Consider the following 13906-nt stretch of genomic DNA (forward strand, 5'->3'; position numbering starts at 1 on the left):
GTTACTCAACAGTTCTACTCGCTCCGTCCCCAGCTCTAGCAGAGCCTTCTTCTTCATTTACAAGCCGGAGCCATACGTCGGCAACACTGTAATTAACTGTCAAACGGAGGCCTACTATTCAGAACACGTGTTTGTGCCAATGCCGATTTTCAATGTAAATTAATGTTACAATATAAGTGTGTGTCGATGGAATTATGTTCGCCGTCGTACCAAACGTTGTTGATATATTATAAACTTAAGTGTGTGTTGGCGATAAAAACAAGACAATAAATGAAAATATGGCTGCAGTCTTTGGAAATTTTTACGGTTATTATTAATGACAAAACGGTTGAATAATTCTTCTAAATATTAAATATTGTATAAACTATATTTTTATAGTCTTACTTGTGGTTTGTGGTGTATCAGAATTCTAGCCGAATTGTTGGGTCTCGCCAGCTATATCAATAAAGTTACGTAGTTGATTTTCAAGTTCATTGTAAACAGCTGTTTTGTTATCCCATAAATGTTGCAGTTTTGTTGAAGATTCGGAATGTCTGTTATACGTCAGAACTGTCTATATTTGTAAATGTATACACTCACTTTGTTGGTTTTCAAGGTTTGTTTATTAATATCATTTCTATTGTAATAAATTAGTTATAAACATGTTTCTTTTCACTTCGTATTTACAGGTCTTAAAGTTCACCGAGTTTACGCTAATTGGCACATACTTAATAGATAATGATGTGTTTTGTTACACAGTAATAAATCCTGGTGTGTTTTACGATTGCGTTCTATCAGCATTGCCTTTCGCCTGCTAACGTTATGACCTCAAGATGGCGGCGAGCGATTGCTTCTATTTGGGTCCAGTTAATCTTCTGCGCAGCTGGCACTGTGGGCACTTACTTTTCTTACTGTAATGATACATTTCGATACAATTAGGCCTATAGGTCTACACTATAGAAACTTGACTATGATTGCCACCTTATAAAACATAAGAACACATTTTAATATTTCACATACCCACAAACAAAGATTTAAGAATTCAAAGTTTGCATTGAAATATCAAACTTCAATTATAATCTAAAATGCTATTTAACATTGCTTATGTTTATGTCAGATGTCATTTGAAATCTTCTCCTCCTCATGTCATTAGCAGTTGCTTCAGAAACTATGTTCTTCCCATCGTCAGGTAGAGAGGGTTATACAAAATATGTTCCTTTGGGAGTGCTTCTCTTACGCAATAAATTCACCATAATTTCGTCTTCCTCTTTTCCCACTATCCTATCAATATAAGCTACACTACGACACTTTTCTGTTTATGTTAGTTCGAGGTATTTCGATGAATAATTTGTTTTTCCTGCTGGTCCTATCTGCTTCGAGCAGATCGATGGTATGATCGACTTAACCCTACAAAGGTACAAGTTTTCTTAAAATAATAAGTTTCAATATTTACATTTACGAACTACAAAACCGTTATTTCAGGATACAATCTCATCGTAATACATAGGGTGGTTATAATTAAACTGACGGTGTTCAGCGTGGCACACCACGGATTCTAATGATCGTAGGAGTTCAAAAACCTCGTAGATATGCTAATTAAGCAATGCGATCGCGAATTATTCCAAAAAATGATTAGTTACACATATTGCCACCAGGTGAAGATATGGCACTATAACCAGTCAGAACGTGGTATGGGAGCAGGAAAAAGGCAGGAAAGATCAAACACATGAGAGCGGCACGTTTATTAAGAACTATGTTACAAACACTGTTCAACATGGTCTCCCAACTCATCAACATGTTGCATTCGTAACACGGCATGGTCGACAGTTACTCGCAGCATATCTGATGAAATCACAGCAACATGTCTTTGTATGCTAGCCTACAGGTCAGGCCGTCCTCTCCCTGATGCGACACCTAATTCACTGTTTCTTCGAATTTTTTCATCATGTTCTTCAGCCCATTAATTGACATGGGACCTCTTCTCAACTGTTTCTGTCGGCGATTTTCCCGTAATGCAGCGTTGCTATTTGCTGTGATTCTGGAAAAACAACTTAACTAGCAGTGCACGGTCTCTCTTCTCAATAGCCATTGCCAGAGCCATCTTCAGTTACAAGTCGGAGCATGGGTAGGTTTGGCAACGCTGAGTGGAGGCGGGCGGAGGCGAAATAAAGGCATGATATTTGACGTTTTAGTGCTTTGATTTCGTTGTCACATGTATATATTTGACATTAATTGATAGAAAACTAAGTGCATATGATCAAGATTTAGCGTATTGATGTATGTAATTTATTACGGAATCCGAAATGGTATGATTTCTCCTTTTAAAACAAATATTTCAGAGCTAAAAAGGACTGGAGATCTATCAATTCAAATTCCGCACCAGCAACCATATTATTCTCCCGAATAACCTTGATTTCTCTGTCTAAGTCCATTCTGGTCCACCGCTGTGAGTAACGGTTAGAGCGTCTCACCATGTAATGAGAGGGCCCGGGTTGAAATCCTGGTTGGGACAAGGTATTTGGTTGGGTTTTTTTGAGGGGTTTCCCCTTAACCCAGTGAAGCAGAATTACTGGGTAACTTTCGGCGTTGGACCTCAGAATCATTTCGTCATCATTAATGCACTTATCACTATCATCATCATCATTATTCATACGTTACGGTTACGTTTACGGAGCTGCCGGCGTACTGTACGTGTACAAGAGCGCGGCCGTCCCTCCTCCGTATGAGAGAAAAAAAAGTACATATTGAATTGAAAGGGATTATATACCATAAAATACAAGAAGCACTATCAGTTCTGTATGATATTATAATGGATGGATAGGAACACTATTTATTCCGGTTCGTACATCAAGAATAAGTTAAAGACGGAACTATTAGGTCTATATTACTAAGATTTTGTTCGTAACACAAAGTTTGAATTTATAAAAGGACCTCAGGATCACTCGTGCTCGAGAGCACTTTTTTCTCGTATGAGGAAAGCATCAAATGTCACTAAAAGAGCACCGTAATACTCGCGAGCACCAGGTTGAGAACGCCTGCTGTAGATTATTTTATTTGATATATACGCTCGTACATAACTCGAATGCCCATGCAATATTTTCAGGACTATTGTGCTAAAAACACCCAAGCACATTAAATAGAGAACAGACTGAGACGGATCACGTGGAAAACCACGTCTTGTACTTCTGTCTCTATTGTACCACGAGTGATAACGTTGCCATAATGAAGATACCGGTAGACAAAAACAGAACATGGTCGACACGTCAATTCGATCAACAGGAAACGCATGAACTTCTATGAAACTTATACTGTATTTAATGTTGGCACTAAATGTATAGACGCTACATCAGTATCTCTTGTTTGCTTAATATGACAGGGTTGGGCACTTCAGTAATATACTGTACTTTCTTATCTATCACATTATTTGGCACGATCATTACAGCGTTACCATATTTTAAAGGCACACCATTTAAGTCGGTGGTCGTCAGCACTCGCTGAAATGGGCAAAGGGTAAGCGGAGCCGTGCCGTGTGCCCTGTCGTGCAGTAGGAAGAGATAGAGAGCATACCCACTAGCAGCTACGAGTGCACCATGGTGCACTGTGTTCTCTGCGGGAAAGAGACGCTAGCCCCATGGTGCTCTGCGCTGACGACCGCTGACTTAAGTCTATGTATCATTACCACAGTACCACTCATAACTTATATCTCTCAGAACTGTGAACAGAAGAAAGAAACTGTTTCTGAATGACCTTGTGAAATTCAATTCAATTTACATTTTCCATATTAGGCCTACACTCTATCCGCAGAACTGCATTTACTGACTTAAGTGATAATCTGTTAATTTCTTCTGTCCACTGAGCATACATCAAAGAAAATACTCTTTCAACTCTAGCATTATACCCACGTGCCAAGAAATAAAATTCTATAATTTTAGCAGTTATGAGCATTGCTCCACAAAAACACAGCTGCGATAAAAATTCACCCAGATTTTGTGAACTTTTTAGAACTTTCCTCTTTGATGTCTGATAGGAAAGTTTTCAATTTGATCACCTGGTCAAAGAGGAGGCACTCATTCTGTTCACAATATGTATTAGCTTGCATCCACTTGAGTGTCATTTCGACCCTAGCCCACAATTTTCTCAGATTGATATCCAACTGCATTCAAAATCTCGAACTTCATTTTTCGGGCCGGACTTTTTTTGTTCTTACACTATAAAATCACGCACTGTTCGCAAAATCCGCGTCATATTATGTTAACCCTAATGAGTGACGCTATCGGTATTGTAAGAAAATGGAACAATCTTTATCTGTATAAAGTTCCATTTCGACGTTTCACGTTAAAATACTACTATTATTAGTTTAATCTGTATGCCGTTAAACAACTATAATTCCACAAATAACAAATTTACTTATGAAATGAATAACTTCACACTTATACTCAAACTATTGTAACAATGCTCCTATAATATCGGTAGCGAGAGATACGACTTTGCCACAAAATGACTATTACGAAATACTCTCTAACATTGGAGAGTATTTGCTACTACACAACAGCTGGCAAGTCCTTCGCGCCAGTCCTGAAGTGACTGATGCTACTACGCCTTTACGCACAAGTCTGTCAATTATTGTTAGTATTCTCTCTTCGTTTTCTTGCGACGTTTCAACAGCAGCGCTATATATTATTTACAATACAAAGATCACGCAAGTGGTAGTAACACTTCGTAACACAGCGTGTAAAAAACCGGAACAGCGGCGTTCCAAGAAGCAACTGATAGAAAATGCTACGTTCTGATTGGTTCAGAAGGCTACTGTACATCATTCATTATATATATATATATACAGAGCCGCCGAGAAGGGGGGGCAAAGGGGACAAGTGCATATAGGCCCGTGAACAGTAAGGGCCCGTCAGATTACTTTGTATTATTACGAATAATTATTCACAGATACATACCGGTACTATAAAATTTGGTAAGAACATTTGTTACATGAATCTGACATTAACCAACAAAAGCAAAATTAATACAAATTACCACTTCATTATATAATAGAATATCGGTTTCCCACGTTAACAATCATCGACACGACACTTGAGGATTTCGGGATTTGCCTTAAATATGCTCCCGTCGCTTGTACCGAACACGTTCAATTGGCTTGTCCTCTTAACAACCCGTGCCGGCCCACCGCAATATGCTAGTGGACTCTCCCAAATCCAAGCCGGAGGATTATGTTTCCTTTTCAGTAGGGCCTACATAGTATGTTTCGTGACGAAACTTTCGTCTTTTCTTTGTCGTTTTTCTAGTCAATTCTGTTCGTTAGTGTTATCGGGGGCTGAGAAGGGCAAGGAGAGACAGAAAAATTGAAAGATATTAAGAAAGGGAGTATAACTTTGTTTGAAGTTGGTGTGAAATTGAGCGACCTTGGAAAACTAAAAAGTAGCAGACAAGTTGTGTCATTGAATGTGTTGTTGGAAAACAAGAGCTTTTCCAAATACAGTATTACACTATTTTCAAAACTCAAGAATGAAGAATATGTTCCCAAAGCTGGGTAGTGTGGAGTGAAACAAATCAGAGAAAATAGTATAGTGACTGATTTGTTTCACTCCACATTAGCCAGTCTCTGGGAACACATTCACCATTCTTGAGTTTTGAATATAATATTGCAAAAGCTCTTGTTCCGTCACTTAGATGGTTATTAGCAGGGAAAGGATTTATATGTAAATACATATTTACTTATAAAGCTAATATAATTTATATTTTGCATTATCTTTATGTTTCACAATGTGTAGGGTTGAAAAATCCTACTTTTATTTTCCATATTTTTCCATATTTTAGAGTTTAGTACATATTTTCGTTAATTTCCATATATTTTCCATATTTCATATAAAACAGTCCATATTATATTAGGTTTAACAATAAAACAAAACAAAATTCCATTAACTTTTAAAAATACATTTCAACAATAGAGATTTAAACACATGTTCAGTAATCCCTTTAACATCAGAGTTATTTGAAAATTAGCAGTCCTATCAACAATGGGAAAGTAAGTTACAAAACTGTATTAATTTAATTTAAAATTTTTAACAGACTTCAGTTGTGCAGCTCAACAGTTAAATGCCAGTCAGAGTACACATAGGTTCAGTTTTGTAAATCATACTATAAAGACGGTAAATATGCCAAAAGTACGTCATTCAGTCAATTTAAAATCAAAACTAACAAGTTACATTTCAGAATTTAAAGAAGATGGTTTATCAACTGACAATAAAATATTATTTTGTAATTTGTGTCAGTGTGCAGTATCATCTACACAAAAGTTCCTGGTGCAACAACACATTACAACTAGTAAACATCAGGCCAACAAACAACTAAATTCCAAGCAGAGACAATTGTTTTTAACACAACCAACAACATCGAATGTAAGATCTGAGTTTAACATCGACCTGTGCCGTTCTCTCATCTCTGCTGATATTCCTCTCTACAAACTAAAGAATAAGGTCTTCAGGGAATTCCTTGAAAAATATACTCAACATACAATCCCGGATGAGTCAACACTTAGGAAGACGTATGCTCCATCCATCTACGATGAGACAATACAGAAGATAAGAGATGAAATTAAAGATAGTTCAATTTGGGTTTCCATTGATGAGACTCCCGACAAAGAAGGTAGACTTGTTGGTAATGTAGTTATCGGTTTGTTAAGTGAACAATATTCTGAACGAATTCTTTTACATTGTGATGTTCTAGAAAAGTGCAATAACAAAACTATAGTTAAACTGTTCAACGAAGCTATGGGTATCCTGTGGCCAAAGGGTATTATGTACGATAATGTGTTATTCTTTATTAGCGATGCTGCCCCTTATATGGTCAAAGCTGGACAAGCATTATCTGTTGTATATCCTAAATTGACTCATTTTACTTGTGTGGCGCATGCATTTCATCGTGTGGCAGAAGTGGTCAGAGACAATTTCCCTAAAGTAGATTTGTTGATTTCATCAGTGAAAAAAGTATTTCTCAAAGCTCCCAGTAGAGTTAACGTGTTGAAAGAAATGTACCCTGAAATTCCATTGCCACCAAAGCCAATTTTAACTAGATGGGGTACATGGCTAGAAGCAGTTGAATATTATGCCGAACATATAGACTCTATTAACAATGTTCTCCTTGCATTGGACTCTGAAGATGCAGTCTCAATTGATACTGCGAAAACAGTTACCTGTGACATAAGTGTGAAGAATGACTTAGCTCACATTCAGCATACATTTTCATGCATCATAAAAACGCTCAAAAGTCTCCAAAATAGGCACCTTTCACTATCTGAAAGTTTTGAAATTATAAATAGTACTGTGGAACAACTGAATCGTGGTAGAGGTAAAGTTGCAGATGCAGTAAGAGCTAAGGTGGACACTGTACTTTCAAAAAACCCTGGATATGAAGAACTACAAAAGGTTGTTGCTGTGATGAGTGGTGAATCAACAGTGAAGATTAACTTGGACTTATCCCCAGCAGACATTGTGAAATTGAATTATGTACCAGTTACTTCTTGTGACGTCGAACGCTCTTTTAGTCAGTATAAATCTATCCTCAGAGACAATAGAAGAAGATTCACTTTTCAGCACTTGAAAGAAATGTTTGTAACCTATTGTTATGGTAACAGACAATAAAAATTGTGTTTTGTTGAAACTACATTGGAAGATAAGGTACGTCCATTATATTTTTTGTTTAGTTTGATTAAAATGTACCAATATTTAACGTACATAGTCATTTTTTTATAATTTTAAGTCCATATTTAATTCCATATTTTGGTAAAAATCCATATTTAATTCCATATTTTGGTAAAAATAACTACATATATATTTACATATTTCATATATTTTTAGTCCATATAAATCCGTTCCCTGGTTATTAGGCAGGTTGGGGGTATTTTTCGAACAACACATTCAATGACACTTACAATTTGTCTGCCACTTTTTAGTTTTCCAAGGTCGCATGTTACTTGCCATGGCTCAGAATTAGGAACTGGTGTATGTAAATTTGTTTCACTTGTACATATTAACACATGATTTTACTATTGTTAGCTTGTTCTGATTCAATACTACTGTTATCAGAATTTTTTATAGACAGCCACAACCATCAGTATTCACTTCTAAGCATGAACTGTCTTCATTTTTGATAACCTGAACAGATGGGCTTGAGATTGGTTTATTTTCTGCACCTTCACTAGCAACGCTCAATTTCACACCAACTTAAAAAAAATGAAGGAAATAAAAATTTATTCAGAGTAATAATGTGTCAAGAAAGGATGAGTAACCTTGACCTCCTTAGTCTGGAGAGCGATCTTGCTAGGTCTTTAAATTTTGATGATACAATTGATGATTTTGTATCAGAGAAGTCAAGAAGAGTTGTTTTTTTATGTTGGCCTGCAAGTCAGAAATTACACATGTTTAAGGATAGTGCTTTATGAAAACAAAACGAAAAGAAACAAACGACAACGAAAAGACGAACGTTTCGTCTGAAAAAGAAGCGTGATAAACATAATATATTGTGCTAATATGAAGTTTTGCTAAACGTTTTCAATGTAACAAAAGTGTATATTTTTAGATTCGTATCTGTGTATGGGATTATCTTTTATTTCTTTTGCAAATAATTATTATGGTCAGAATAACTGATAACTTGTCATTTTTTACTTTTTCCAACGAGGCCCGCGCACAATATTGCACAGGGGCCCATAAATCCTGTCGGCGGCCCTGTATATATATATATATATATATATATATATATATATATATATAGGGGCCGAAACAGGTCTACAGAGGCCTAATTCGTGAAGGATGATGATGATGATGATGATATATATATATATATATATATATATATATATATATATATATTTAACTTTTTGCAAACTCAACAATAATTGTCAAGTCCAAAGTTACAACGACTTGGGTAGTAGTGTTAGTTCAAATTTAATATTCAATAATTTTTAAAGTAAATTTAAGAAATATCATTCAATCCTTCAATAAAGAATAATACGAAGTGATTAATATGACCAGTAAAAAATTCGTAGTTTTGTGAATTATCAGAAGAACTTAGTTATATTTGCTGTAAGTTTACTTCAAAATCTCAAATAAAAGATGTTACTCACACAATTTCGAAAATTTACAATCTATTCCCTTATTTTCCGCTAGGTGATCAGGATAAATCCTGGGCTTAGCATAGTTGTCGCTCTTTGCCGAAGAAACAGGCGAACAGTTCTCATGATTTGCCAAGAACATAAAGATCATTTTACTGGTTGTTATTTAAGTCTCACTAAGATTTTCAAACTAAGCATTTAGTTGTTTAAGCCAATTTATCATCTTCCTCATAAAGACGACCTGCACGTGTCTCAGATGCTGGAGACATCTAAGAGACCAACAATCCAGTTACGAGGAATTCTACTCAAAAAAAGTGAAATCCTTAATCACATTCAAAAATTGGAACTAAATGACTTCGTGTGAATTTGGTCATTTTACCAGCAAGTCAAATTTATTGGCTCATGATTATAAGAATAGAACTTGTCAATATCCAGTGTTAATGTTACAGTGCCCAAGGACCGTAATAAGATACAACATGGAAAGTCGTCCTTTGCGTTTGTAATGATATAGACGAAATGTTGAAATGCTACAGGAGTAAGGTTATAATCGCAACTCTGAGAAGTGGCAACATTTTATCGATTCTTCAAAGCTACTCTCAGAGCATTTCTTTACAATCAAAATGCCTTCCCTTCTTCTTGTACAGTGATGTTCAAAGGTATCCGACCTACGATTTTATGATCGTGTAACGAACTTTCTAACCACGAGATAAGTCAGGACCAAAAAGATATAAAAAATTGACAAACTTAATAGAGTTCCGCTAGATCTCAATAAGTGCCACTATTATTGGGAGCCGTTAAAATGATTATATAGATTAAACATAAATTATTCTTCTAACAGCCAATATCAGTGGTTTGCAGCCAAACACAGTGTTGTTTTACAATTAGTAGAGCGGAATGAAAAATTGAATTTAATAACATGGATATATTCATCTACGATTGGCATCAGTGACTATTATCTTCACCATCTATTCATAGAAGTAATAAGTAAAGAATCAACGCTTATACTAAAAATTATCCATCACAATGGATTATCTTTGAACGTCATGTACAGTAGTGACAAAAAAACCGGACCGACCCTTGTAGCTGATTTCAGAGCCTTGTTCACAGTGATAGCATGATAGACTGGTAACTAAGACTTTCGTGGTTCGAATCCTGCCTGCGAAGGAAAGTTTTTTTTGTTCCTTATTCAAATTTATTCCCAATACTTTTCGATTGCAGCGATATTTTACTACTTAATTAACTTATTATTCCCAGAACATGAATTTTACCAGTTTTCTAATGGCTCTCGAAATGGGCTACGTCAGCAGTCGAAACTACAACAATTTCAATAGATTACTCGCTATCTTGTGAATGCGGGCGTGGCATGCGCAGTGGCTCATTTCGGGAACTTTGATTATTTCGTCGGTCCGGTTTTTTTTTTGCCACTACTGTACATTCTATGAAAATGAAGAAAATGTATGAAAACATGAAAAAAATAAAGTACAACGAATATAAATGAAGTGTGTGATGAGATTTATAAATAATAATTGCTTTATTTACTAGTTTGCATGAAGAACATACTAAGTATTTTTGTTTCTTAGAAGTCCTGGCTTAATGGAGACACCATCATAGTCGGTGAGGATAATGTGAAAAATTTTCCTTAGATTGATCCAGCTAAAGTAATCTTAGCCCACCTTCAGATTGAAGTAGGTCTCTTCAAAATATCTAAACTCCTGACAAAATTCGTGAGGCATTTCTGTATTTGAAGAAAATGTTCCCAGCCATGAAAGATGTGAAATTGAGGGACTGTTTATTAGTCCACGGATTAGTAAGTTTTTACATATTTAACCGATTAAACTAGAACTACCTGTGTGGTAATATTTCAAAACAATTTTATGAATTTACTGAAAGCACAAAAGTCCCAAATTATATTCGTGTAATTAAAGAACTTATAAGAAATAACAAAAATACAGGTTCTATGAGTGTGGTGCTTCATTTTCTGTATGTAAAATTTAGACTTTTTTCCACCAAATTTGGGTTCTGTATAAAGTTAACAAAGACAACGTTTCCACCAGAATATTACTAAAATGGAAATATATTACCAAGAAGCATGGACGCCAGCCATTATGAGATATAATTGCTGGTCTCCCTTCAAGAAACTTCGGATTTGTGATGTAAAAGAAAATTATAAACAAATATTTTTCACTCAAGAAAACTGTTTTGTCATGACCCATTATTTTATTATACAACACTCACACTATGTCCTGACATATTTAAATTAATCTCTTTATTTCATATTATTCATATTATCGGTACTTAGAATTTAGAATGTAAATTAAGTCATTTCGATATAGTGATATTAGGGCCTATAATCTTAAGAAAGTATCAACAAGAAATCTTATATGTACGATAGTACGGATATCTTAGAAATGAGATCCGATAAGGATAAATTGCTCCATTTTTCGAATTGAAGATATCAGATTATGCCTTAATTATATGATTTCGTATTTAATAGGCCTACAGAAAAAAGTGAAAGTCTGTTGTCTAGTGTTACTTGAACATATTAAGTTGAGTTGGCCGTTGTCCACTTCCACACGTTTAATAGATTTATCTCCCGACTTAGATTGAAGTTTGATTATCACGTCTAGTAGTGTGAAACATAGGCGTAAGTGGTTTGTGTGTAAATCCTAACCCGTCCCTAACTTTATTGTAAGTACTATGAACTTGCCCTGATACTGCTTCAGCATGATCCAACACGTCCAGAAAATATCCATCCTCGTGATCCAGCGCTGTGCATCGTATGAAAAATGTCACCACCAATAATACTGCTGCCACTCCGAGCGTCCTGTAATAACACACTTACTTTAATTTGAGAGTCGGAAATTAATTTCATACGACTCGATTTGTCTCCGTTGCATAGGTTTTGACATACCGCGATATTGTTGCACAGTTTGTGTTATCCATTGATTAACACATTCGAATTTAACACTCGTATATTCTGTTTTTATTGTCACGGCTAACTCACGTCACATTCCTATTTTGAACTTGGTTCTCAACCATGAATATGAAAAGACCTAGGCTATATTTTTAGATTGTATTCACACTGTTAACATAATAACATCTGACCAGGAAACTTTCATATTATTCTTTTAAATATAAAACACAACTTTTTTCACACACGAACTGAAAGCAAACATATTGATTGTACATTACGCATCGTCGTCTTGTGAGTGCCAGTGGTTATTGGAAGTCTTGTTCATATATGTTGCTCAGCATCAGTTGGAGAGCTCGGCGCCCGTCCGAGGTCAACTGAACACTTGGTTCTTTCATCCCGCAGAATTCAAACACTTTTTGTCACAGTGGTGGCATGACATACACTCCCAGAAGAACTTATCTTCCTAAGCTCGCCTACGTAATTATAGTTTAATGGTTTTCATTTATGGCCCACTAGAAATCTGAGACGTTATTCATTCTCTTTGCTCATGTTCACAGTCTGCCATTTATGATTTTTAGTTTCCTGGAAGACAACATATGGTGGAAACGAGGCCACTCAAGTACAATACACACTTGTTCTACATAATATTTGTTTTAAAATATTAAATGTTATTCTATTTGTTTGGATTTCCATGCGACTTGGATTATGAAAAGCACACTTTTAAATCGTTAGCTCTTATCCATAAATAAATAAAAGTTGATTTTAAAATTTGTTGTGAGTCGGCCATGTGACTGACTGTTCATCATCCAACCAAGAACATTTTATAATAATACAATAATTACTTAGGATATATTATAGGATTGGGTAGTCTTTTTCTTTGCTGGCCAATATACAATTGGGTGTATCGAAAAATATTTTTTTTTAATGAAGGTGGCTAGTGAGCAAAAGTTGCCACTTGTGGCAGAAAGACCGCAGAAAAAATAAAATAGTAATTCGACAGTATCCTCTCTCTCTGCATCAGCTCTAAATTTCACAAGCCTAATGCTCTATGTGTGTTCTCAGTTTCTTTTGTAGTACAACTGTAAGTTTATTTATTTAAATTTACACTCAAAAATAATCCAGGGTTCAGCACGAGGGATGGCAATTAGAGCTCCATCCCTCCATCGAACCTTAATAGTTCTTGCGGTGTCAAATAGATTTACACTGCATAGTCAGACTTCGATTCGAAATATGGCATTTCTTTTCTTTATCGCAGTCTTCCTCGAATGTAGCGATCTCTAGCTTCTTGTTCACACACCGATATAGATCAGTATCTACTTTTACACAATAAACACAAAAAATGCAATATCTCATATACATTATAAAGAAAAGAAATAGACCTCTAAGGTTCAGCTTTTGGAATCATACAGACAAAAACAAAGTACCGGTACTAATAATAACATAAATACAATATCACATATCTCCATCATTGTTATAATACAGAACTGTATTAGGTTAACCTGTTGGAGTCAGGTTGTCATGCGCACTGAAAGAAACAAATTCACACTTCAGTGCATGGAAATTGTTCATAGCACTGTCTAAATTCCAAGGACAAATAAAGTCACACATGTGCAACAGATCATTCTTCTTTTCTTTCTTTATGGGAAGTGGAGTATCATAAACTGAACTGAGTGACATGATATCTGGATTTACCGATACATTACTGTACTTTTCTTTGTCTTTCTTCACAACGCCAAGGTTGCAATATGTTTTGAGATTTTCTGGTTCGAATTGACGTTGGATTATCGGTAGTTAGTTGTATCCACATAACCTCTGTGATATTTATTTCTGGGTCTCTTCTAAGATACTCTTCAACAGAAGAAAAGTTTTTGAAGTCTTCCAAGTGCATACAA

General features: G+C 35.5%; 1 protein-coding gene across 2 annotated transcripts in view; it reads right to left on the reverse strand.

The window, feature by feature from the left end:
- The window catches only part of LOC138704968 (collagen and calcium-binding EGF domain-containing protein 1-like), a 181526-nt gene extending 169220 nt beyond the window's left edge, over positions 1 to 12306 (reverse strand). The window contains exons 1-2 of one of the 2 annotated variants that reach the window (XM_069833449.1): positions 12012 to 12306; positions 11808 to 11924 (exon numbers count right to left, since the gene is read on the reverse strand). In XM_069833449.1, coding sequence (XP_069689550.1) covers positions 11808 to 11924; positions 12012 to 12043 — 149 coding nt within the window. In that variant the 5' untranslated portion in view covers positions 12044 to 12306. The remainder of the gene's footprint in view (positions 1 to 11807; positions 11925 to 12011) is intronic. The other variant, XM_069833450.1, reaches the window with a different exon arrangement.
- Positions 12307 to 13906: the final 1600 nt, after the last annotated feature.

This window comes from Periplaneta americana, chromosome 8 (assembly GCF_040183065.1).
Source record: "Periplaneta americana isolate PAMFEO1 chromosome 8, P.americana_PAMFEO1_priV1, whole genome shotgun sequence".
NCBI classification, from domain to species: domain Eukaryota; kingdom Metazoa; phylum Arthropoda; class Insecta; order Blattodea; family Blattidae; genus Periplaneta; species Periplaneta americana.